This window comes from Cervus canadensis, chromosome 28, assembly GCF_019320065.1.
Source record: "Cervus canadensis isolate Bull #8, Minnesota chromosome 28, ASM1932006v1, whole genome shotgun sequence".
In the NCBI taxonomy this organism is placed as follows: Eukaryota; Metazoa; Chordata; class Mammalia; order Artiodactyla; family Cervidae; genus Cervus; species Cervus canadensis.
In genome coordinates, this window is record NC_057413.1 from 20,937,998 (window position 1) to 20,964,539 (window position 26,542).

Here is a 26,542-nt window from a genome sequence, read left to right on the forward strand (position 1 = left end):
GAAGAGCCATGAATTCTGGTCCTAGGACTGACACTCAGTTAACCTGGGCAAATCTGTTCACCTCCCTGGATGTTGGTTTTCTGGTCTATAAAATGATATGATTGGAGAGAATTCCTAAGTGTATTCCAGGCTCAGAAAATTTTGTTTATAAATATTATTTACAAAGAACTTTAGATTCCTGGGTCTTGAGCTTTCTAGCACTTCCTACTGTATCTGCAAACCAAACCCACTACTTGAGAGCAACCCAAATCCAACAGTCAAAAGCTGACTACCACCTTCCACATGGAAAACAATCACACATTTCTTTCGCACCACAGTGCCTCCATTTCCTCACCTTTACTCCTGGATATTCACTAGGAGCTATTTGCTCCCCGGCTCTTCAGATTTGGATTAGGACAAAAAGGGAATACATAACTGTGTGTGCTCAGGGAATTTTCTTGATATCTCCTCCGAACATTCCAAATTAATCGCTGTCTTTTCCCAAAGTCTCAGGTCTGTGCGCGCTAAGTCACTTCAGTCCTGTCTGACTCATTGTGACCCCATGGACTGCAGGCTCCTCTGTCCATGGGATTCTCCAGGCAAGAATACTGGAGTGGTTTGCTGTGCCCTCCTCCAAGGGATCTTCCCGACCAGGCATCAAACTCACGTCTCTTGTGTCTCTTGCATTGGCAGGCAGGTTCTTTACCACTAGGGCCTCCTGGGAACCCCCCAAACCCACTTTAAGAAAAACATTTATTGAAAAGTGCTTTAAATGCTTTCAGAATACAAGGTCTGTAAAAATGCCAAGTTGTTATCTTTGTTTACTGTGTTTTCACTGATCATTTACCATACCTTGAGAACTATCAAATGATCCCGTTTAGTCCAGGGATTTCTATCCTGGAGAACTTGGCTTTACACAAGTGCCTACACAGAGTAATGGGATCCAAGAGCTCATTCCAATGTATCAATAAGCTTAACATAAATTATGTTCTCCTATTTGAAGCTCTTATCAGTTAATAAAATTGGAAAAACTAATTGCCGTTTAAGTTATTTTGTGGGATAGACATACTTTTTTAAACTCATAGGGTGTGTTTGAAGGGGAAAGAATGCCTGATGGAATAGCTTGGAGACCTTGATCTTCTATTCTCCCTTCAGATATCTCACCACATTCTCTATTTAGAAAACATCATTATGACATCTAACTCCTCCACTGTCCAATAGGATATGGGGACTCTGAAACATCACCAGTGGCCAAGCAGAAAATGCCTGATCAGGTTGAGGGTGACAGAGAAAGTGAGACCCCTGCAGTAGGACAAGGATAGGGGATGGGTCTGGAGAGAGAAAGGGAAAACTGCACAAAGCAGACTTGAAGGAAGTGTTCTCAGTTTTCAAATTTTATTTGTACCTTAGGTCTTCATGTCATTTCTGGAAAGAGAACAGGGAGAGTAGATGGTTAAAACTTCTTATAATTAAATCTCTCTCTTCTCATAAACTTTCTCTCACCCCGAGGCATACAGGATCTTAGTTCTCTGGACCAGGGATTGAACCCATGCCCCTCTGCAGTGGGAGAGTGGAGTCTTAGCCATTGGACCTCCAGGGAAGTCTAGCCTACACCATCTTGGTGCCAACCTCTGCATTCTCTGGGGAAGCAGGGAACCTTAGTCAGAATCTCCTGGTGGGAGAGCCCAGGAATGACATTTCCCAGGGATGATATTTGTCTGTGGATACCCCTCAGATCTGTGCCCTCAGCCGGCCCTGAGCTGCAGATCTGTAGGTCTAGCTGCTTTCGTGCATGGTTCCCTGGACTCCCTGCATGTTTTGAACATGCCAAGGTCTCTCTGTCACTGGGTCACTGAGCATGACTTTCCATCCACTGTATTCCCAACACTGTGGATTTACAATAATATGCAAGGTAAGCAGCATCTCCTCCAGGAAAACCTCCCTGACTTTCTTCCATCCTGTTCAGGGTTACATACCATCTTCTGTTCTTCTATACTTCCTCTGCAAACCTCTCAGAGGCCATTTCTCAGCCATAAGTTCATCTGCTTACTTGTGCTTTACCCTCACTCAACAGTAGGAGTCTAGGAGGTCATAATTGTGTCTCTTTTTTGGCTGTGCCATGTAGCTTATGGGATCATAGTTCCCTGACCAGGGGTTGAACCTGTGCCTCCTGCATTGGAAGTGAGGCATTTTAATGTCTGGACCACCAGGGAAGTCCTTCATAATTGTGTCTTAATTGTCTTGGATGTTTAGCACTCCTCAGGCATGCTGTCTGGCACACTAAATAATAACTATTCAGTAAATGCATGAATGAATTATTAAATGGATAAATAAGTGAATAAAAAGTGAGAAATAACATTTAGTGAGTATCATTATATTTCAGAAACTGCACAGGTATTATTAAATGGTACCTCATTAAAATTTTAGCATTCTAGTAAGGTAAGTATTAGTAATTTTGTTGATAAGTAAGAGTCCTATTAGTAGTAGCTGGTAAGCAAGGGTTCAAATACAAACCTCTATTTCTACACTCCTTGTCTTCTCCTTTTCCTCTTTCAGTGGAAAGAAAAGTGAGGCTTGTGTACACGTGTGTGCTTTTTTATTACAGCAAAGATACAGGTTGAGGGTAGGAATAGAAAGATAAAGGAAAGCCGAGGATGCAAGGAGCCTTAGGATGAATGAGAGCAAGAAGGGTTTGGCGGAGGGGGGTCTATTCGTAGGTAGAAGCATCCCTGGGTGGTGGACCCTACCTGGAACAACATATGCGCCTCCACTGGGCAGAAGGGAACAGAGTCCGTGAGTGCAGGACTCAAAGTCTGGAGGAAGGCTGCACCCTGGTGCAAAGGTAGAGGAGAACTGCTTTCTCAGGACTATGAGTGGAAAAAGACAACACTGCAAGGCAATTCCACAGAGCAGTAAAGACACTGCCCATTGCAGCTGGGGATTTCCTGCTTAGACAGGATCTGGATTCTGGGAAACAGTGATCTTTCAAGGAAGGAGAATAACAAATCCGGACTTGGAGCTCTCTTTTCCCTCTTCCGTTCTTATGTGAAATTCCCTCCCAGCCCAAGTCCAGGGAGAGGGCTATCCTAAATGTCCCAATGTCCTTTTGCTGACCACAGGTTTTTCTTGGGAACTGACTCCTCTTCGCTTTTTACCGCAGCGTCCATCTGACTTTTTTTCCATCTGTCACAATTAAACTTTTTCAGAGGCAAATAAAAATCTCTTTTCTTTTGCTCCTCTAACAAATCCGGAAAACCAGCCAAGGTCAAAGATCATGCTGTGGAGATTTTGGCAGGTTTTAAAACAAGTATCTCAGACATCCAGAGCCTCCCAGCTTGGTCCTAGCTGGCTGGGTGATCTAGTGTTCGTCACTGTCCCCACTGGGATGCCCTGGAGCAGATGCTTCCTTCCCATAGCTTTCATAAATGCCCGTGAAAGAGGTTGTAAAACTGGGATCAGGAATATTGCTTCAGAAATGCCAAGCAAACTCAATCAAAATATACCTGTAAATTCTTATATAATGATGGTTAGGGGGAAAGTCCATCCACTCTCAAGAAGGACCATTTGGAAAATATCTGCCAAACTCCAAAATGGACATGCCAAACTAAAACAACCCAAATATTTTTCAGTAATAGGGAAATAGATAACTGAACTATAGAACAGCATCAGCAATAAACATGGCTGAATTATACCTGCAAGCAACGATACGGATGGACACGCCACATACCAATTGAGTGAAAGAAAACAAGGCCAAAGAGACTACAGAAAGTATGATACTCTTCATAACTCTTCAAGCAAAACTACACAGAGAGACAGAGAAAGAGATAAATTACTTTGAAATTCAGAGTATATTTGTTTTTTAAATAAATGAAGCCCAATCTAAATGCTGATAGGAGTTACTTAAAGATTTTCAACAGGGAATAGGCATTTAAGAACCCTCTGATAGCCTATCCTGTTATATTTAGAGTCTAAAGTTTAACTTTGGGAACTTAATGTTTGGTGACACAATGTATTGAATATAACTAATGTATGTTTGTGTTAGTCGCTCAGTTGTGTTCAACTCTTTGTGACTCCATGGACTGTAGCCTGCCAGACTCTTCTGTTTATGAGATTCTCCAGGCATGAACACTGGAGTGGGCTGCCATTTCCTTCTCCATAATGTGTGTTACCTTATTAATTAATTCAGAGATTAACATAAATTAATTAAGAGATTAACTTTATTAAAGGTACAATAATGTTATAACCTGGGCTTCCCTGGTGGCTCAGCTGGTAAAGAAATCTGCCAGCAATGTAGGAGACCTTGGTTTGATCCCTGGGTTGGGAAGATCCCCTGGAGAAGGGAAAGGCTACCCTCTCCAGTATTTGCCTGGAGAATTCCATTGAGCGTATAGTCCATGAGATTGCAAAGAGTTGGACACTATTCAGTGACTTTCATTCACTCACTCACTCAGTATTATGACCTAAAACATAAATGGTTCTAAAGGGAAATAAACATAAGCAAAACTGAATAATCAGTGTTTGGACCATATATGTGTGCATTTAAGCTGTCATAAAAATTTGAAAACCGTGAGTGTTGATTATGACAAAATTATGCTTTAGAGTTTGCATATATTACATATATTCATTTGTGATACCAAAGTTGGTGACAAAATTATAAGTTTTTAAAAAACTCATATACATATCCTAAATCCAACAATTCCACTTCAGGAATTTATTCTATTAATATACTCATATGTATTAAATAAAATATATGTCAATGCAAGTATATAGTCATGTGGTATTATTTGTAATTAAAAATAGAAACAACATTTATCAATAAGGAACTAAAAAAAAAAAAGAATGGGAAAAAATGACCTCAGATGATTAAAAAAATGATGAGTTGTAAGGGGATTTTGGTGCATCAAATGAAGATTAAACAATGTCCTAAATGGCTCTTCAAAACTTGAGATTCAAAAAAAAAAAAATAAAAACTTGAGATTCTTGAATTTGTGCTTCTTACCCTGTAGTCCAACACAGAGAGAATAAAATAAAAGAATCTGAAAATTTACAACGAAGAGAACAGCCTGCATTAGATTACCTCTCCTGTCAATAATAATTATAAATTCTCTGAAAATAAAAAATATATAAAAAACAACTTCACATAAAGTCAGTGGGCATGATCAAAAGCAAGGAGAAGCTAGAGGACATTTGACCCTTGAAAAAAGAGAGTTATTCTATCAGGAAATTAAGGAGAAAACCCAGGAAAGAGGAAACTGCAAAAGGACACTCCCCCACCCCCAAACTACATATTTATGAAAGAGAAATTCAGTCAAAAGTATTGCTTTGTTAATACCGTCTGGATACATAACAGAATATTGAGAAATAGTGCAGTATTCAACAAAATAGGTGCTTAATAACTGATTGCTGAATTAATGAAAACTAATTCATTAATCCATATTTTACATTAGTTTCTTTTGTCTTCACTTGGTGAGTCTGAGATTCCATTGTGAGGCTCCATGTGTTTTCTGCACGTTCATGGCTTCCTCACTCCCACTGGACCACATTTGACCAGGAGGAACAGGGGAAGAGAAGGAGCTGCTGGATGGTGCTGTGCTGGGAAAGAGGCTGAGTGAGTGACAACAGAAGAGAACGTCCACCAGGTATGACCTGACAAGAACCCAGGGTGAGCTATTATAAAACAGGTGAGAACACACGTTCAGACAGCCCTCAGGAAAAGGCCTCTAGGTCTGGACAGGAATAGGCCATGGTTAACCACAGCTCGCTGGTGAACTTCCTCCTTCTGGGCTTCTCTGAACACCCAGGGTTCCCAAAAAATCATGAGCCCTGACTTTTCATGGTTCAGTGAGCCCTTCAGAAGTGAACTGGTGATTATATCTTGAGGTTCTTGAATAATGTCCCTTACATGCTGCCAACTTATGTGTCATATTACATACACTCAGAGGGTGTAGATCTTCTGATTTTTAATTATCTGTACAAATGTTTCCATTTGTATCCAATTCAGTAGCTTCTATATGTTTCTCTCTCTCTGCTCTACTAAGTGGTATCCAACTCTTTGTGACCCTGTGGACTGTAAGCTCCTCTCTTCATGGGATTTTCCAGGCAAGAATACTAGAGTGGGTTGCCATTTCCTCCTCCAGGGGATCTTCCCGACCCAGGGATTGAACCTGTATCTCCTTCATTGCAGGCAGATTCTTTACCTGCTGAATCATCGGGGAAGCCCCTCTATATGTTTCTAACATAACCTACATTTTTCCCTTAATCATTTGATTCCCCAGTGTAACTCTTCCTATCTTTCTTTTCTTTTTTGTGTGTAATAAAGTTTTATTAAAGTATAAAGGAGATAGAGAAAGCTTCTGACATAGGCATCAGATAAAATTTTATTAAAGTATAAAGGAGATAGAGAAAGCTTCTGACATAGGCATCAGATAAAGTTTTATTAAAGTATAAAGGAGATAGAGAAAGCTTCTGACATAGGCATCAGAAGGGGGCAAAAGAGTACCCCTTTGCTAGTGTTAGCAATGGAGTTATATACTCTCCAATGAATCCAAAGAATGTCTGGAGGTTGCAAAGACCTCACCAGACCCACTCCCATAATTTACATTTTAAGATAAAAGAGTTGGCCAGAACTCTTCCTATCTTAATGCACAACATACATTAGCTCATTTCCACACAGTGAATTGGTAAATATTTCATATTAATATTGATTCCTCTGCTGTGTTTCAAACCTCTTGGAAGAATTCTCTGATACCCACACTACCCACACACACACACTCGTACACTTTATTCTTTCATTCTCTATGCCTTTGGCCTCGTACTTGCCCCAAACTCAGTTGTGTAGTGGCTATTTATGTTGGAATTGTGTCTCTGACCATCTCGATCTGCTTCAGACACTTTGAGATTGTGATTGAGTGATCTCGTGGTGGAGTATCTAATAGATAAGTGTCCACACAGACTGAGTGCATTCGGAATGTTAGTCCTAAAGCCTCTGTTAAACCATTTATTCAACAAATCAGGTTTCATGAAAACATATTGTTTACACAGCTTCATTTAATTCTCTATTGTATTTCCCCTACAGTCTGTCTAGAAAGGACTTTCTTGTATAGGAACATTAGGGCCTCTGGGCAGAGGAAGTTGATAAACAGGCAAGAAGAGTAGAGGTTTTCTGGTTCCACTAAGAGAAAGAAGATGGAGCTGGTATATGGTCAGGCCACTCAAGATGGATGCTCTTTTGCTCTCTCTGTTCACTCCTGCTGACCAGTTCCTGCCTTACCTCTCCCTACTCACAGGACTGACCTTCCCCCCCTTAGTCATAGAGCTTAATCAGTAACTATCTCCGTGCTGGCCCCAGGCTCCGGCAGTGATTGTTCTTATCTTTGGGTCAGGTCAGAACAGTTTCACTATGCTAGTTTATCAGAGAAAAACATCTGATCCTTGACTGACGTAATGGAGGGGTTAACCTGCCTCCTGAGAAATCTGTATGCAGGTCAAGAAGCAACAGTTAGAACTGGACATAGAATAACAGAATGGTTCCGAATCAGGAAAGGAGTATGTCAAGGTTGTATATTGTCACCCTGCTTTAATATGCAGAGTACATCATGCAAAATGCCAGGCTGGATGAAGCACACGCTGGAATCAAGTTTGTCAGGAGAAAAATCAATAACCTCAGATGGGCAGATGACACCACCCTTATGGCAGAAAGTAAAGAGAAACTAAAAAACCTCTTGATGAAAGTGTAAGAGGAGAGTGAAAAAGTTGGCTTAAAGCTCAACATTCAGAAAACTAAGATCATGGCATCTGGTCCCATCACTTCATGGCAAATAGATGGGGAAACAGTGGAAACAGTGACAGCCTTTATTTTTGGGGGCTCCAAACTCACTGCAGATGGTAACTACAGCCAATCTGAGAAAGACTGAAAGTGGGAGGAGAAGGGGATGACAGAGGATGAGATGGTTGGATGGCATCACCAACTCAATGGACATGAGTTTGAGTAAACTCCAGGAGTTGGTGATGGACAGGGAGGTCTGCATGCTGTAGTCCATGGGGCTGCAAAGAGCTGGACATGACTGAGCGACTGAACTGAACTGAACTGATGAGAGGTGTGCTCCTCTGCTCGTTTCCCTGGTAATAGACGGGCAAACCAGAAGTCAATTTCCCCTATAACTGGTAACCTCCCCTCATCCCTACCCCCACAGCTAATGTCTGCTCTATGCCTTATGCTGTGCAGGGATCACTCCAAGATCTTTCTCTATCCAATAAACTGATATTCAGTAAATCATTGATGTCTCTGTCACTGTTCTGGGCTCTTTCTTCAGACTTAAGGCTGGGTGTTTACAGGGCTTGAGAACCTTCATGGTGTAGCCCAATAGGTAATCATGAAAAAAATGTATTACAAATGTTTGAAAAGTGGAATTAGGCTTAGCATTCACTGTAGGGCAAGATTAGAATTAATAAACAAAATGGGAGATCTACATTGAAATTATGATAAGGCTAGTAAGGAGGCCAAGGAGACAAGGTTAGTTCATGGATGGCTGAAATGAGGATTAGGATTAAAATAGAGTTAATGCTGCTGTTGTTTGCTGATGCCAGAGTAAATGTTAAATCAAAGCTGTTTTGTGTTGGGACTGGAATGGAGGTGGAAGTGTTAGTCACTAAGTTGTGCCCGACTCTTTGTGACCCCATGGACTGGAGCCTGCCAGACTCCTCCATCCATGAAATTCTCCAGGCAAGAATACTGGAAAAAAAAAAAAAGAATACTGGAGTGCCATTCCCTTCTCCAGGGGATCTTCCCGATCCAGGGATTGAACCTGGGCTCCACATTGCAGGTGGATTCTTTACCATCTGAGCCACCAAACCCAGGCTTTTCCATTTTCTTATTTTATCAGCACGTACCTGAGAGAATTTGGTATTGCTGTCATTGCCATGGGAAAGCTGGGACATGGTATCTGTGAGATGAGGACTCCAGAACCCTTTACACGTTCTTCAGAGACATTCACTCACTCATTCTTTTATAGAACTAATTAGGGACCAACTTTCTGCAACTTCCTGGTCCTTGCTTCTAGGACTCTGAAATCCAGTGCAGGAACTGAGGAACACACACCATGTACCAAAACTTCCTCCAGGCAGGCTATTGTTTCTTGGGATACTTTGGAGCGTGTTATAAACTCTTATTCCAGGGGAGCAAACACTTTTTAGACTGGGATGATTTCCTCAAAGTTAAAAAAAAATACTTATGGTTGCACTGGGTCTCAGTTGCAGCATACAAGATCTTTTAGTTATAGCATGGGAATACTTAGGGCATGTGGGGTCTAGTTCTCTGATCAGGGATGGAACCCAGGTGTTCTACACTAGGAGCATGGTCAGAGAAGTCCCCAATTTCCTCAAAGTTTACTGAGAGCTTAAGAATTCTCACCTGGACTGGGGAGACACTATTTGTATCCAACTGCAGGATGAAGATCATGAAAACTCAACCGAGTCCTCTTGGGTCCACATCTCTGACATTGTTAAGCTGCTACTAAATTTTGGGTCTTAGCTTCTGCATCTGATAAAGGATATTACATGTTTCATAGTACTGTAATAGAGATTAAAAGAGCTAATGTGTGTAAACTACTTTAAATGGTACCTGGGATATCATACTATTTAAATACTTAATAATAACAATATGATAATTATCATCTTTCTGAGCAAGAATAAAGGACTGATGACCCTGGACAGGTCTTAGGTCAGGAGTCTGAGATGCCAGACGTAATACCACATATTGCCATTAGTAGTGTTAGTCACTTAGTCGTGTCTGACTTTTTGAGACCCATGAACTAGCCCGCCAGGCTCTTCTTTTCATGGGATTCTCCGGGCAAGAATACTGGAGTGGTTTGCCATTCCCTTCTCCAGAGGATCTTCCCAACCCAAGGATAGAACCCGGGTCTCCTGCATTATAGGCAGATTCTTTACTGTTTGGGCTACAGGGAAGATCCATTAGATGGCACCAATCCTTCCTTGTCAAAACTGTTCCACCAGCATAAATATTTTGATGTCTCCCTCTCTGTCTTAGAGGTTGGTCTGTCATCTGTGGGTGCCAGAGAAGAGGAAACAGCAGAACTGAAGAAACTAAGGTTTCTCCTAAGCCTCTGTTCTGACTTCCAGCCCAAGTATATGGAAATGTTTGATGCTGGTATGAAAACAACTGCCTGGAATTGTGAAGCTGCCTGATGGAACTCGTGGAACCTGGGATTTAGTCCTAACACTGTGTGTCCTTGGGTGAGTCTCGGAACTCCCTGGGCTTCATCTCCCTATCTCCTTGCTGTCATGTGGGGGTAAAATAGAATGAGATAGCAAAATAGACACATCAGTTCAGTTCAGTTCAGTCGCTCAGTTGTGTCCGATCTTTGCGACCCCATGAACCGCAGCACACCAGGCCTCCCTGTCCATCACCAACTCCTGGAGTTTACCCAAACTCAAGTTCACCGAGTCGGTGATGTCATCCAGCCATCTCATCCTCTGTTGTCCCCTTCTCCTCCTGCCCCCAATCCCTCCCAGCATCAGGGTCTTTTCCAATGAGTCAGCTCTTTGCATGAGGTGGCCAAAGTATTGGAGTTTCAACTTCAACATCAGTCCTTCCAATGAACACCCAGGACTGATCTCCTTTAGGATGGACTGGTTGGATCTCCTTGCAGTCCAAGGGACTCTCAAGAGGCTTCTCCAACACCACAGTTCAAAAGCATCAATTTTTTGGTGCTCAGCTTTCATCACAGTCCAACTCTCACATCCATACATGACCACTGGGAAAACCATAGCCTTGACTAGACAGACCTTTGTTGGCAAAGTAATGTCTCTGCTTTTTAATATGCTATCTAGGTTGGTCATAACTTTCCTTCCAAGGAGTAAGCATCTTTTAATTTCATGGCTGCAATCACCATCTGCAGTGATTTTGGAGCCCCCCCAAAATAAAGTCTGACACTGTTTCCACTGTTTCCCCATCTATTTCCCATGAAGTTATGGAACCAGATGCCATGATCTTAGTTTTCTGAATGTTGAGCTTTAAGCCAACTTTTTCACTCTCCTCTTTCACTTTCATCAAGAGGTTTTTTAGTTTCTCTTTACTTTCTGCCATAAGGGTGGTGTCATCTGCATATCTGAGGTTATTGATATTTCTCCCAGCAATCTTGATTCCAGCTTGTGCTTCTTCCAGCCCAGTGTTTCTCATGATATACTCTGCATATAAGTTAAATAAGCAGGGTGACAATATATAGCCTTGACAGACTCCTTTTTCTATCTGGAACCAGTTTGCTGTTCCATGTCCAGTTCTAACTGTTGCTTCCTGACCTGCATATAGGTTTCTCAAGAGGCAGGTCAGGTGGTCTGGTATTCCCATCTCTTTCAGAATTTTCCTCAGTTTATTGTGATCCACACAGTCAAAGGCTTTGGCATAGTCAATAAAGCAGAAACAGATGTTTTTCTGGAACTCTCTTGCTTTTTCGATGATCCATTGGATGTTGGCAATTTGATCTTTGGTTCCTCTGCCTTTTCTAAAACCAGCTCGGGGAAGTGGAAAAAACTTAAGAGAGAACTAAAGAAACTACAGCAGAAATTAGAAGTGGAGGTGAAGAGATAGTGACAATGTGACAAGGAGGTGAGTTAGAAATGGAAATGATAAAGTTGGGGAGATCAACATTCACAAAATAGGGAAAATATTAAATTTGATTCATACGCTTCATATACATAACTCCACTTAACACATTTTCAGTTTTTGTTTCTCTCTCTTTGTGTGTCTCTGTGTCGCACATACACACTCACACTTGTGTGCACGCACACACAGGGGCTGTCATCCATCTCTGAGGCATCTCTCTGTGTCACACATCCACACTCACACTTCCACGCACACAGAGGGGGCTGCCATCCATTTCTGTGGTATGATGGGTGTGAGGAGAGCAGAGTTGTGTGGACACAGACTTCCTGACAAAACTACTGAGAAGCTGTTCTTGCTTTTCCAGCACATCAGGCAGCTGTCCCTCGGCTTTCCCTGGAGTCCCTGTCTTTCCCCAGCAACCTCCTTAGTGCCCTCTTTACCTCCTTGTTCCTCAGGGTGTATATGAGGGGATTAAGTAAAGGAGTGCCCACTGCATAGAAGAGACCAAAGAACTTGCCCCTCTTCTGGGCGTAGGGATTTTTGGGCTGGAGGTAGACAGCAATGACCGAGCTGTAGAAAAGAGTGACCACGATGAGATGGGAGGAGCAGGTCCCCAGAGCCTTCCTCCATGCTACGGCAGTGTTAATCCTCAGCACTGCCCGGGCAATGGCACCGTAAGAAACCAGGATGAGGCTGAGAGGCACAACCAAGATGAAGACACTGGCAACAGCCATCTGGATCTCATTGTAGGTGGTGTCTCCACAGGAGAGGCGAATTAGAGCTGGGACCTCGCACACAAAGTCATCCACTTGCTGGTGGCCGCAGAAAGGCAGACGAAGGGTTGGTGGTGTCTGGACCACTGACTCCACCAGCCCAACGACCCAGGCCACGGCCGCCAGCTGCCGGCACAGGCGGGGGTGGATGATGGTGGCATAGTGGAGGGGCTGGCAGACAGCCACGTAGCGGTCAAAGGCCATCACGGTCAGGAGGACACACTCCGTGGTCCCCAGGAACAGGAAGATGAAGAGCTGGACAGAGCAGCCAAGGAAGCTGATGGTCTTCCTTGGGCCCCAGAGGTGGATCAGCATTTGTGGGACACAGCTTGTGGTGAAGCAGAGGTCTAGGAAGGAGAGGTTGGAGAGGAAAAAGTACATCGGGGAGTGGAGCCTGGGGTCCAGCACGGACAGCAGGATGATGAGTGTGTTGCCCACCAGAGTCAGGAGGTAAGAGATCAAGACAACCACGAAGAGGATTCTTTCAAGCCCTGGGTGTTCAGAGAAGCCCAGAAGGAGAAAGTCCACTGGGGAGCTGTGGTTGACCATGGCCTGTTCCTGTCCAGACCTAGAGGGATGAGGGCTGTCTGAGCTGTGTGTTCCCACCTGTCTTATAATAACTCACCCTGGGTGCTTGTCAGGTCATACCGGGTGGACATTTCTCTTCTGTTGTCACTCACTCAGCCTCTTTCCCAGCACATCACCATCCAGCAGCTCCTTCTCTTCCCCTGCTCCTCCTGGTCAAATGTGGTCCAGTGAGAGTGAGGAAGCTATGAAAGTGCAGAAGATAGATGGAGCTTCACATTGGTCTCAGATTCACTGGTTCAGTTTAAAGAGGGCTGGTGTAAAGCATGGATTAATTAATTCACCCAACGTGCATTTATGGAGTGCTGCTATTTTCAGAGCACTATTCTAAGTGTTGTCTTTTTCCTTATGTATTTTTTGGAAGAAATAGCAAGGTATATACTTTGAATACATTTTCTGATTGTAAATGAAGTCTTTAGATTTGATCATTTCTCTATTGTTCTGATGAATTTTTAGAGCTACTTATTCATACTCCATGGATTTTATGCTTGTTTATTTTCATGTTAGCTTATCAGACACAGAATGTTTATCTAAGAGACAGGTTTTCCCTTTGTGTCTAATGACAGTTAAGTTTGCTTGCCTGAGTCACTGAAGCAGCAGTCCTGGTTGGTGAGTTGATCCACGCGCTCAGTCTCTGCCACAGAAAGCCTACAGGCAGGAGGCGAGGTGGTCCTGTGTACATTAAAATTATGGAGGAGATCTCGGGAACATTGTCAAAGACTCCAAGATAAAGGTCAGGAATACCAATACACTGAGTGAATTAGAGGAAAAGTCAGAAAGATGACAGACCAACTTGGGTAGGTGTATCTGGGAAAGCTTCCTAGAGGAGGTAACTGGATTAAAAAAAATAAATAGGGAAGTACTGGGGTATAGAAGATCAGCTCAGGAATGGGGTGGAGGCTGCAGCCACTCTGGCAGTTCAGAGACAAGGACTCAGGGTTCTCTGGTCTTACAAGACCTTCAGAAGGCCGCTGGGGGATGGTGGCAGGTGACAAAAGTGCCCCTGAAGCTCTAGGGTGGCCTGAACATCTCCCATCACAAGATCTCCATCCGTGTTTAAGCTCTATTGTATCCCCTTCTTGCCAGAAAGTTCTGCTTTTGTATCTTTCTTGGTTTGTTCTTTCTTTTTCTTCCATAGTTCTTTTCTCCTTTATAGGATATATTTAAAAGTACTTTCAGATTGTTATATGCTCAAATGAAAGTGTAAGCAAAGCATATCTCTATAGTCTAAAGAGTAATAAAGTCAACCCTGGTATACGTGCCAACCTGGACTGAACCAACGTCTCAAGTATCTTAGAAGCTCCTAGGGGCCCCTCCCTGACTGCTCAATTGCCCGTTCCTGAAAGTGTAACCACCATTTTGAATTTGTTTTTAACATTTTGAATTTTAAATTGTGACTTTGTTTTCTTTTTTGAAGATATATTTTACACATCATAAATTCACCCTTTTAAAGTGTATAACCTAATGGTTTTTCGTATATTCATAAATTGTGCAACCAGCATTATCAGTTCCAGAATGTTTCATCTCCCAAAAAAGAAATCCCAGGCCCCTTAAGCAGTCATCACCTCCTTTATTTTATTTACTATAAAAGCCCTTGTACCCTTAATCAATAACCAACTATTTTTTAAGATTAATTCACCAGCTATCATCCTAATCTTTTTTTTGCACTTCTAACTTTCTCATTCTTTTGCCATTTCACTCCCTTTCTTCCTCTGCTTTATTCCTGAGTCTCTTTAAGTGAGATCTTTCTTAGTGAGTCTCTTCTTTTTCTCTCCTTTGATCTGTCTTTTCAACTTTTATTTTCATTTAGCATCTTTCTCCTAGTCCCTTTCCCTCTGACACATTCATTCTTCAGCTTATGCATTGATACAGTTTTTGTACCCCAAAAGTACCAGCCTTGTGCTAGGAGCCAGGGCAGGGGTTGGAGGGTCCACTAAAAGGAGTTTTAAATAATCCAATGATCAGTACCTGCTTTAGCTATTAGTCACAACATTTATTAAATACTTCCTATGAGTCAAGCTTGGTGCCGGTCAACTCTTTGAACACCTGGTTCTCATAGTAACGCTGCAATATGATGTTATTAACCCAAATTTACCAAGAAAGGGACAGTTTCAGAGAGGTTAAGTAACTTGGCTAAGGTCAACCAGCCAGTTAGTTTTGGGGCCGGGATTCTAGTCCCTGTTTTAGTTTGAAGCTGTTGAAGACATGTGAAACATGAAAACTCATGCCTCAAAGGAGGAGAACAAGCTTTTTATTTACCCTCAATCACATAAAAATCTCTTCTGCTGCCAATGATGACAAAACTCTTAACTGGTGCCTAGCCTTCTTTTGGACATCGAGGGGAAAACCTAAAGTAAAGAGGAATGGACATCCTTGAATGGGCAGTAGGTCTCTGATCACAATACAGATTGCTAATACTTATTGCTAGGCACTTTTCTAAGCGTATGTACCTGTGATGTGTTGCAGTTGACTCATACTAGCTCTTGATTGTTTAATTTTCAGGAATTTTGTGAAACACATGTTAAACTATTGGTAGCTTGAATGGCAGAAATATTTACATAATGGAAACTGGCAACACTTCAATTTAAACACTTTAAGACAGGGCTCCGTCTCCCCCACAGCCAAGCTGGTTGTTAAACCTTTGCCGGCACATCGCTGATTGTCCTTACCACAGTTCTCTGTGTTATCTTCCTTTTGGCGGTAGTGGTGGTGGTTTAGTCGCTAAGGAAGATGAGAAAACTGAAACTAAGAATATTTAAATAGCTTGTGCTCCCTCTGGGCAGCACATATACTAAAATTAGAATGATACAGAGAAGATTAGCATGGCCCCTGCTCAAGAATGTTTAAATAACTTTACCCAGACAATGTAGTTAGTAAGCTGATATTTGAAACTAAGTAGTGAGTTGTAGAACCCACTCCAGTATTTTTGCCTGGAGAATCCCATGAACAGAGGAGCCTGGCCGGCTACAGTCCATGGGGTCACAAAGAGTCAGACGTGACTGAAGTGACTTAGCACACACTCACGCAGTGGGTTGCAGAGACTGTGCCCCAACCATAGCCCTGAATATCTCTGGAGGGAAGGTGAGGCCAATGGAGTGGAGGTCAGAGTTACCTATGCTGTGGAGCTCCTTGCGAACAATCTTCTCCCTCTGTCTAGAGGAGCTGTTAGCCTGTTTTAATGGCGAGGGAGGTTAAGGATTGACACTGTGTGGTGGTGCAGGGAAGGGTCCCAGGACTCCCATCCCACAGAGAGGTAGCACTCATTACTCTGCTAAGACCCTGGGGCCTCACAGTTCAGGTTAATTAGCTAGTCACTAGTCATTGTAGAGAGGGTGGGGGGAGCAGGGGAGGGGGATATCAAGAGGAGATGCGCCAGCAATAGTCATCGCTGTGGGAGGTAAAAAGGTCACCCACCGATTCTGTCAGTAGGGAGAACAAAGTGATCTCTCCTTTCTACCACCTCCAGAGAGTCCCCCCAGGCTTCCAGATAGTCCTTTCAAGCCTCTGATTCATCAATTCAGGATCCCATTTTTATTTTTTTGGCTCTGCCTGAGGTCTTAGTTGCCATGGGCAGGCTTTTCTCTAGTTGTGATTTTAGGGTTTCATAGCATGTGGGCTCTTAATTCCCCAATCAGGGATTGAACCCACATCCCCTGCTTTGGAAGATGGATTCTCAATCTCGGGACCATCAGGGAAGTCCCAGGACGCCATGTTTATTTTATTTTTTAAAATTGATTAATTAATTTTTGGGTTTGGTTTGCATTTCTAAAGCATTATTTTTTCTATTCTGTTAATAGTGTGTTTTCAAAGCACTTTCTCACATTCTCTCATGAGACTTTACTCCTAGAAGGAAAGGAAGCATCTTCCCCATGGAGGACTCGATGGGTGGATTGATTTGGTCAAGGCCACTCCATCATCCTGGGGCAAGATGGGAGGTTCATGGGCCTATGCGCTACTTACTCCATCTCCTTAACCTGTCAGAATTCCCACAGTCTAATTCTACTCCTTGTCTGATTTATTTTTATATTGCTAGAGAATAAACAAGGTCTTCTCAGGTGGCTCAGTAGTAAAGAACCAATGTAGGAGATGTGGGTTCGATCCCTGGTTAGGGAAGATCCCCTGCAGGAGGAAATGACAACTCACTCCAGTATTCTTGCCTGGGAAATCCCATGGACAGAGGAGCCTGGTGGACTACAGTCCATGGGGTCACAAAAGGGTTGGGCATGACTTAGCAACTAAGCAACAAAAACTGCAGAAAATAAATAAACTGAGAATATTCTGTCTTGAAGAGAATTTTACTTTTTTAGGACACAGAGCAAGAGGATCCATTCTGATGCTGCATTCGTAGCCAAAGATGTGTGAAAACTCCTGAGGAAAAAAAATGTTTTTGATCAGGAATGAAGGCAGCCAGGGAGTCCAGGTCTGTTTTGTCTCTGGGAGGGAGGTAATTTCACACAGGAAGGGAGGAGGAAAGAGGGATGACCAGGATCCCAGGTTTGTTTTCACATCTCTTGAAAGGGCAGCATTTCTCTGAACTCTGGCCCTCAATGGGTAGGAAATCCCCTGGGTTAGTCTTTCCCAGAAGGAACTCATGTTTCCTCCTGTAACAGCTGCAGGCTGTAAATCCCCAGCTCCAGTGGGCAGGTTCTCTGTTGTCAACTAGGGTCTGGCCAGTCAGGACCAACATGACACTCAGTGACTTTGGAGGTGAGGATTTCTATTTGTGAAATCTGTAAGGGGAGGGGGACTTACTGTAAGTGACAGCAAGAGGTAACTGACACACCTCTAAAACTCTGTGTCTTAAAGTATAGTGTATTAATAGATACAGATATGAAAATCGGTATGCCAACAGTTTGGAAAATGATGGCCTCTGAAGAGATGGTTTAATACTCATAGATTTCAAGAGCAGGTGGCCGTGCAGGGCCACATTAGAAAGCAGCAAAGTTGGTCACAGGAAGAGAGAGGAGCAGAGAACTGTGGGCAAGAGGCTTTCACATGGTTTCGGCAGAAAGGAGTGGACAAGACAGAAGGAGGTTGAGAACTAGCTAGTTTGTATAATTTCAGTGGACTCTGCCAAAGGGGCTGTTTCTAGTTGTCTGGAACCTGGCCCTGGCGAGATTAGGGTGAGTGGATGGTGGCCTGGAGTGTGAGAGCGTGATGAAGGAGTTGATTGGGGTCTGAGCTCTGAGTTGGTTGATTTGCATTTGAAAAGCCACTCTCAGGGTGACCGTTTACTGCGCAGCTGTTGTGCCAGGGCTTTCTCCAGTTGTGGCGGGGGCTGCTCTCTAGTTCCGGTGCATAGGTTTCACATGAGGTGGCTTCTCTTATTGCGGAGCACAGGCTCTAGGTGCATGGGCTTCAGTAGTTGCAGCACTCAGGGTCAGTAATTGTGGCTTTCTGGCTCTAGGGCATGCGGGTTTCAGAAGCTGCAGCATTGGGGTTCACTAGTTTTGGCTCAAGGATTCTAGAGCCGGCAGGCTTCATTAGTTGCGGTTCTCAGGCTCTAGAGCAGGGGCTTGGTAGTTGTGGCACCATTGCTCCGAGGCATGCAGAATCTTCCAGGACCAGGGGTTGAACCTGTGTCCCCTGCACTGGCAGGTGAATCCTTATCCATTGTGCCATCAGGGAGGTCCAGGAATGAGCTAGTCTTGGGGCAAGTCCCTCCAGAGTCAACAAAACCCCAGATGTCAAAGCATCAGGATATAACAAATGAAAGACATGATTAATATATTCTGCCTGGGAGTGGAGACCTCAGGGGTTTAGTCTTTGCTTTGCTCAACTGTTGAGACCCTGGCAACCCAGCAGGAGCCTGCAGGCCATGTGGCATCAGCTGATGGGTGCGAGTGTCGTCTGAAGTACAGGCTGGTGGGGCCCTGAACACTCACAGTCCTGGGGGAACAGTTCTTGTCTACCTGTCCTCCAGGCTGCATGCTTCCTTCAGGCCCCGTCCCCTGCATTCAGGGGCTGTTTTCTTCCCTTTGTAAAGTATGGGAAAAGTGCACGGGGAGGGGTAGCAGGGAAGGCCCGCCATCCAAAGACACTTTCTCCTGCCTACATGTAGACCCCAGACCTCTCCTTGATTTCACTCATACCAAAGCTCCTTGAAGTTCTCTCTACTCTTTTTTTTTTTTAAACTCTGTTTCCCTTTTTCCAACACACATGTCTCCTGTAACATACACACACACAGACACACACACACAGACACACACACACAGACACACACACACAGACACACTGTGACCGGCCATAGCAACTTGGATAGGTATAGGGAAGGCTGTAGACTGGAGGGGTCAAACTTGTTCAAAAAAAAATAAAGAATATCCTCTCAATGAAAGCACATCAAGCAGCTCACCTTTAGTTCTCCCTGGAGTCCCTGTCTTTCCCCAGCAACCTCCTGAGCGCCCTCTTTACCTCCTTGTTCCTCAGGGTGTATATGAGGGGATTAAGTAAAGGAGTGCCCACTGTGTAGAAGAGACCAAAGAACTTGCCCCTCTTCTGGGCGTAGGGATTTTTGGGCTGGAGGTAGACAGCAATGACTAAACTGTAGAAAAGAGTGACCACAATGAGATGGGAGGAGCAGGTCCCCAGAGCCTTCCTCCATGCTATGGCAGAGTTAATCCTCAGCACTGCCCGGGCAACGGCACCGTAAGAGATAAGGATGAGGGTAAGTGGCATGACCAGGAAGATGACACTGGACACAGCTAACTGGATCTCATTGTAGGTGGTGTCTCCACAGGACAGTTGAATTAGAGAAGGGACTTCACACACAAAGTCATCTATCTGCCGATGTGGGCAGAAGGGCAGGCGGAGGGTCGGTGGTGTCTGGACTGCCGATTGGACCAGACCCATTACCCAGGCTACGGCTGCCAGCTGCCGGCACAGGCGGGGGTGGATGATGGTGGCATAGTGGAGGGGCTGGCAGACAGCCACGTAGCGGTCAAAGGCCATCACGGTCAGGAGGACACACTCCGTGGTCCCCAGGAACAGGAAGATGAAGAGCTGGACAGAGCAGCCAAGTAAGCTGATGGTCTTCCTTGGGCCCCAGAGGTGGACCAGCATCTGCGGGACACAGCTTGTGGTGACGCTGAGGTCCAGGAAGGAGAGGTTGGAGAGGAAAAAGTACATCGGGCAGTGGAGCCTGGGGTCCAGCACGGACAGCAGGATGATGAGTGTGTTGCCCACCAGAGTCAGGAGGTAAGAGATCAAGACAACCACGAAGAGGATTCTTTCAAGCCCTGGGTGTTCAGAGAAGCCCAGAAGGAGAAAGTCCACTGGGGAGCTGTGGTTGACCATGGCCTGTTCCTGTCCAGACCTAGAGGGATGAGGGCTGTCTGAGCTGTGTGTTCCCACCTGTCTTATAATAACTCACCCTGGGTGCTTGTCAGGTCATACCGGGTGGACATTTCTCTTCTGTTGTCACTCACTCAGCCTCTTTCCCAGCACATCACTGTCCAGCAGCTCCTTCTCTTCCCCTGCTCCTCCTGGTCAAATGTGGTCCAGTGAGAGTGAGGAAGCTATGAATGTGCAGAAGACAGATGAAAACTCACACTGGTATCTCAGACTTACTGAGTGAAGGCAAAATAAACTGATGTGAAATATGGAATAATTAATTTGTTTTCCTTAATTCAACAATCATTTACTGAATGCCTATTTTGTTCTGAGGACTGTGGTAGTTTTGATATTCCCTTATGTCAGAAATCATTACCAAAGGAATCATTTTTACTAGTTTCCTTCCTGAGAGTATCTATGCAGTACTTCCTACTTTGGATAATAAATTGGATCACTCATGTTTTATTCCCTTTACTCTCATTTTTAGGAGAGCCACCAAAGGCAAAATATATGAATTAAGGACATTTCTTCTCTGTATGAAGTGACCCCACCACAGAGCTATTAACTAGGTTATACTGTCCCATGAAAAAATTGTGATTGGGACTTCCCTGGTGGTCCAGTGGCTAAGACACCGAGCTCCCAATACAGGGGGCTAGGGTTTGATCCCTGATCAGGGAACCACATCCCACATACATGTCAGAACTGGCACAAATATTTAAAAAAATTGTGATTTATTAAACTAAGTACAAGAGTGTTTTCTATAAGTAAAAAACCCTGGTGGTCTTTCTATAAGTAAAAAACCAGAGGACTTCCCTGGTGGTCAGTGGCTAAGATTTTGAGCTCCTAATGCAGGAGGCCCAGATTCGATCCCTGGTCAGGGAATTAGATTCTACATGTCACAGCTAAAAATCCCACGTGCCACACTAAGACCTCATGCAATCAAATAAGTAAATAAATATTTTTTTTTATAAAGCCCTAAGCTCAACTTAAATTACATGCATGTCACAAAATAATACCAAACAGGCTGCCAGTTGTCTTGCTTTGGAAGTAGAAACATCTATACTAATTGGACCTTAAAATAAGGAAGATGATGTAATTAAAAAAAAATACTTTCCCTTTCAAATAAGATTACATCAAAAGGAAAACATGCTGAGTTGATATTGAGATATTTAAGTAGAATATAGAATTTGTTGAATGCTTTCTTAATTCTACTCAGTATTTGAGATTTTAAAACTTTCTATATCCAACTCTGAAAGTTGCAGAAAATTTCCAAGTCTAAAAATTCTTGTTTATTAATTGTAATTAATAAATTAATAATAAATACATCAACTAATTTATTAATTAAACAATTAAATTATTAATAATATTATTAATAAATAAATTTATTAATTTATTAAAATTAAATATAAAATTGTATTAAAACTATTAATAAATTGTTAGTATTTGCCACTTTTAAATCATTCTATCTTTTCTTTATATACAGCTATATTTATTCAGAGCTATTGGCGAGTAAGTTGCATACATAATGCTTCTTCACACCTTCATATGTTAGCATGTAGTTTCTAATCAAAAGGAAATTCTTTTATGTAAACACAGTGAAGTGAAGTGAAGTCGCTTAGTCATGTCCGACTCTTTGCTACCCCGTGGACTATAGCCTTCCAGGTTCTTCTGTCCATGGGATTCTCCAGGCAAGAATACTGGACTGGGTTGCCATTTCCTTCTCCAGGGGATCTTCCCGACCCAGAGATCGAACCCAGGTCTCCTGCATTGCAGGCAGAATCTTTAACCTCTGAACCACCAGGAAAGCCCCAGTATAGCTACTCAATACAGAAAATCCACCATTGACAAAACATTGACTGTAGCTCATATTCATAATTTTGCTAATAATGTTTTTTATAGCAAATTTCCCCATAAAAGATCCAATGCCTATCACTTACGTGTGACCTTGGTCCTATAGTAGCCTTTCCTCAGCTACTGAAATGAACAAGTCTTCAAGTATAAGGTGATGGGTTCAAGTCTCACCAGGAGAAGCAGAGGTTGGCGTACAGCTGGCCTCATGCAGAAGTTCAAAAGGGAGGAAAGGCATAGAAAATGTCTACACTGCCAAGAAATTGAAGGCAAATAAAGCAAAGATGATGGGTGTGTGAGAGAAGGAAGTCTGCACAGTAAGGAGGATTCTGGGCAAGTAAGCCAAGAAAACATCCTGGAGAAGGTGACCTGAATCTTTGCTGTGATAGACAGTTTGGGTCACAGGTGAGCTCACAAACAATCCTAAAGGAAATCAGTCCTGAATATTCATTGGAAGGACTGATGCTGAAGCTGAAACTCCAATACTTTAGCCACCTGATGAGAAGAACTGACTCATTGGAAAAGACCCTGATGCTGGGGAAGATTGAAGGCACGAGGAGAAGGGGACGACAGTGGATGAGACGGTTGGATGGTATCACTGACTGGATAGACCTGAGTTTGAGTAAGCTCCAGGAGTTGGTGATGGACAGGGAAGCCTGGCATGCTGCAGTCCATGGGGTCACAAAGAGTTGGACATGACTGAATGACTTGACTGAACTGAGCCCACAGATGGTTGTGAGATGTGGAACCACTCCAGCAGTCAAGGGGCAGAACTGGGGGTCTTCTGAGAAGAGACAGTTGTAGGAAGCCATTCAGGGGATGTGGTGGCAAGCATGTGGGTAGCTTTGATGGCAGAAAATGTCCCAGAAGCTTCTGGAATGGGATAGGCTTCCATGTTGGCTCAGTGGTAAAGAATCTGTCTACCAGTGCAGGGGATGCAGGAGATGTGTTTGATCCCCGGGTCGGGAAGATCCCCTGGAGGAGGAAATGGCAGCCCACTCCAGTATTCTTGCCTGGAAGATTCCAGAGGAGCCTGGCAGGGTACAGTCCATAGGGTCACCAAAGAGTCAACACGACTTCGCTACTAAATAACAACAACAACAACAAAACATCTCTTCATCACAAAGTCGCCATTTTGTGTTAGAAGCTACATTTCATTCCCATTTTGTTAGGACTCCTTTTTGTCTTCTTCGCCAGTTCTTCTTCCATCATTACTTTTCCTTTGAGGATAAGATTTGTTCCCTTTAATAACTTTTTTTTTTTTTTTTTGCAGCTTGCGGGATATTAGTTCCCTGACCAGGCATTGAATCCATGCAGTGAAAATGTGGAGTCCTAACCACTGGACCACCAGGGAATTCCCAACAATTTATTATTTGAGTAATAAAGAGTGTATAAAATATGTCTATAAGCTTTACAGGATAATAAAGTAAACACATGGCATACCTGCCCCCCGACTCTAATTTAAGAGCAGAACAAATGTTACCCATAGCTCTGGGTACCTCTCTGATCACATCTGATCACAAAGAGACATCTTCTCTTTGCCCTTTAGGAAGTAATCGGTATTCTGCTTATTTTAAATTTCTTTTGAACTTTATAGTTGTCCTATTGCTTGTATCTCAGCAATTACCTACCAAGTTTTATTTATCCATCAGCTGTAGAATTTCCCATATTCTTATTTTCTTGGCAATGTGTTGCCTTACTCTGTATGTTATTTCTGGATATCTTCAGGTTCTATCTTTCTTTGACTCTCTGTTCCTTCTTTTTGTCTGTCTTTTGTAACAGGTCTTTTCCTCACCCACTTTCTCTAAGTTCTTCTTTTCTCTTACCCCAAGAAAGGCAAATACTGCCTCCCAGTTACCATTGATTCCAATATTTATATGCATGTTTAATCTCTTATCGGTCACCAAAGAGTCAGTCATTTCTAAGAGCTACAAGGTCATGAGATGCAAAGTCTGCATCCAGTAATGATAATCTCATATGATTTTCATAGTTATCATCTCTTGAGTGTTTCCTAAACACCAGGCACTATGTTAAAAAAAATTCTCAATATCTGTATCTCATAAAAACCATGAAAAAACTTGTTGATACTATCCCCCATTTATAGAAGAAACAGCCTCAGAAAGGATAAGTAAGTCACCTAGGATTATCCAGCTAGTAAGTGCCAGGGCCAGATTTCTAGACCCTGTTTCATTTGTAATATTGATGATAATATATAGTAATGGATGGGCTATAGGAGAAGAATAAATATGTGACTTACCCACAATCAAGTCACAGTCTCCTCATTGCCTTGCTGCCAGGGCATCCCCATGATATGGAGCTTTTGGACTGGTTCAAGCCTTCACTTGATCCTCACACTGAAAACTAAAAGCAAATTATGAGAAATACTTTATCCTTGAAATTGATTAAAGCTCAGATTTCAGGTAAGGGTAAATGATTGCTATGGCTTCCCTCCCCAGTCACTTTGCAAAGCACATCATAGTATATTGCTCCTTATGACAACTTCAAGAGATGGGCACAATTATTATGTTCTCTTTTGGACAAAGAAATGAAAATGAACAGAGGATGAATCACTTGTTCTGAAAGTGTAGCTAGCAAGCACAATTGCTGAGATTTGAACCCAGGATGGTGGCTGAGGAGGTCATGTAATAACCACATCCCACCATCACTTTGCAGAATATCTGAGGCCAGAGGCAACCTTTTACTGTGGAGGTTTAATAACAAGTTCTCCTCCTCAGTCCAGGAAGTTAACTTCTCTTTTAGTGGTACCGGAGGTAGAAAGGGAAGAGTGGTGAGGTGATGGAGGGAGTGATCCCAGGACTCTTATCCCATGGAGAGAAACAGCTCCTCCATTCTGCCAAGACTGGGGGCCTCACAATTCACAATTAATTAGCGACTGCCACTAATCATGGTTAAGAAAAGACAGGAGGATCTAGAATAAATGTGCCAGAAACAATGCTCCCTTTGGTAAATAGAAAGGTCTCCCTCTGCTCCTCTGTGTCACAGGGGAGTACAAGGGTATTGTTTTCTTTTTACTACCACCTCCTGAGTGTCATGGGCTTCCTTCCTCGCTCAGCGGTAAAGAGTCTGCCTGCCAGTGCAAGAGATGCAGGAGATGCGGGTTCGATCTCTGGGTCGGGAAAATCCCCTGGAGAAGGAAATGGCAACCTACTCCAGTATTCTTGCCTGGAAAATCCCACGGACAGAGGAGCCTGGTCAGCCACAGGCCATGGGGTCACAAAAGAGTTGGACACGACTTAGCAACCAAACAACAACAAAAAGGGGAGCAACAACATGCCTACTCAGAGTAAAGACTGTTTCACAGCCTCTCTTTCAATTTCATGTGGTTGTAAGATGTCAGGCAATAGGATGTAGGAGAAATCTCTTCTGGCTACTTCATGGAGCCTTTTTAAAAATACCATTGAAGCCCTCTCTTCCTGGAATAATGATGTAATGGCTGGAGCACTAGATGCCATTTTGGACCATAACAATGTGGACTGTGTCTTAAAAACAGCAGAGCTCAAAGGAAGGTGGTCCTAAGTTGCTTTCTTTTGAACAGAATTATCACATTGGCTCTAAATCTTCTACTTTTAAGTTTTGAAGTCACTTTGTTTTTATGAAGACAAATATTTTTAGGTATCTGTTAATAGTAACAGAGCTTAATCCTAAGTGAAATCCCCTGCTGACAGAAGAAAGTACTAAGCTTGAGGATGGTTAAATAACTTGCATAAAAGTAGGAAGCAGAACCTGAATTTATTCTAGGAAGGCCTAACGGCTGCAAAGTAGACGTGGGCCACTGGCCCACATGCCACCCCACACATCCTAGTGCATTAACTACTCCAGGTATTTTGTGCATTTAGTCAATTTTCACATGTTGCCATCAGACTAAGATCGTGGTTCAGTGACAGTTCTTGAGTTGTATATATATAATATATATACTATATATATTTGGTTTATTTGGTTAGATTTGACCAAAAATCTAATCAAAGATTAGATTTGACCTCTGATTTTAGCTAATTTTAAATTCCCTTCATTTCAGATAATATTATAGAGTATATTATTGATCTTTCCAAGCTGTGGATTATGTAAAATATTAGTGGATGTTTCATGTTTGGGAGTAGGGAAGGCACAAGATCATGACAATTAACCTACTATCAGTTCAGTTCAGCTGCTCAGTCGTGTCTGACTCTTTGCAACCCCATGGACTGCAGCACGCCAGGCCTCCCTGTCCATCACCAACTCCTGGAGCTTACCCAAACTCATGTCCATTGAGTCAGTGATGCCATCCAACCATCTCATCCTCTGTTGTCCCCTTCTCCTTCTGCCCTCAATCTTTCCCAGCATTAGGGTCTTTCCAAATGAGTCAGCTCTTCGCATCAGGTGGCCAAAGTATTGGAGTTTCAGCTTCAAC

General features: G+C 43.1%; 2 protein-coding genes and 1 non-coding gene across 3 annotated transcripts; 1 reads left to right on the forward strand and 2 right to left on the reverse strand.

Annotated features, from left to right (window-relative positions):
- Positions 1 to 11,434: 11,434 nt before the first annotated feature.
- LOC122429723 (olfactory receptor 2H1) lies at positions 11,435 to 14,977 on the reverse strand. Its single transcript, XM_043450309.1, has one exon. It carries the CDS (start codon positions 12,919 to 12,921, stop codon positions 11,968 to 11,970), a length of 954 nt encoding a protein of 317 aa, XP_043306244.1. The 5' UTR covers positions 12,922 to 14,977; the 3' UTR covers positions 11,435 to 11,967.
- Positions 14,978 to 15,723: 746 nt separating this feature from the next.
- Positions 15,724 to 15,829, forward strand: LOC122430194. Its single transcript, XR_006266274.1, has one exon. It is a non-coding gene; the product is annotated as a U6 spliceosomal RNA (small nuclear RNA).
- Positions 15,830 to 17,239: 1,410 nt separating this feature from the next.
- On the reverse strand, positions 17,240 to 20,461 carry LOC122429724 (olfactory receptor 2H1-like). The gene has a single exon (XM_043450310.1). The coding sequence runs from the start codon at positions 20,248 to 20,250 to the stop codon at positions 19,312 to 19,314; it is 939 nt and encodes a 312-aa protein (XP_043306245.1). The 5' UTR covers positions 20,251 to 20,461; the 3' UTR covers positions 17,240 to 19,311.
- Positions 20,462 to 26,542: the final 6,081 nt, after the last annotated feature.

What these genes read in the sequence shown, in the direction of transcription:
- LOC122429723 (XM_043450309.1), bottom strand. Translation starts at nt 12,921, where the DNA reads ATGGTCAACCACAGCTCCCCAGTGGACTTTCTCCTTCTGGGCTTCTCT.
- LOC122429724 (XM_043450310.1), bottom strand. Translation starts at nt 20,250, where the DNA reads ATGGTCAACCACAGCTCCCCAGTGGACTTTCTCCTTCTGGGCTTCTCT.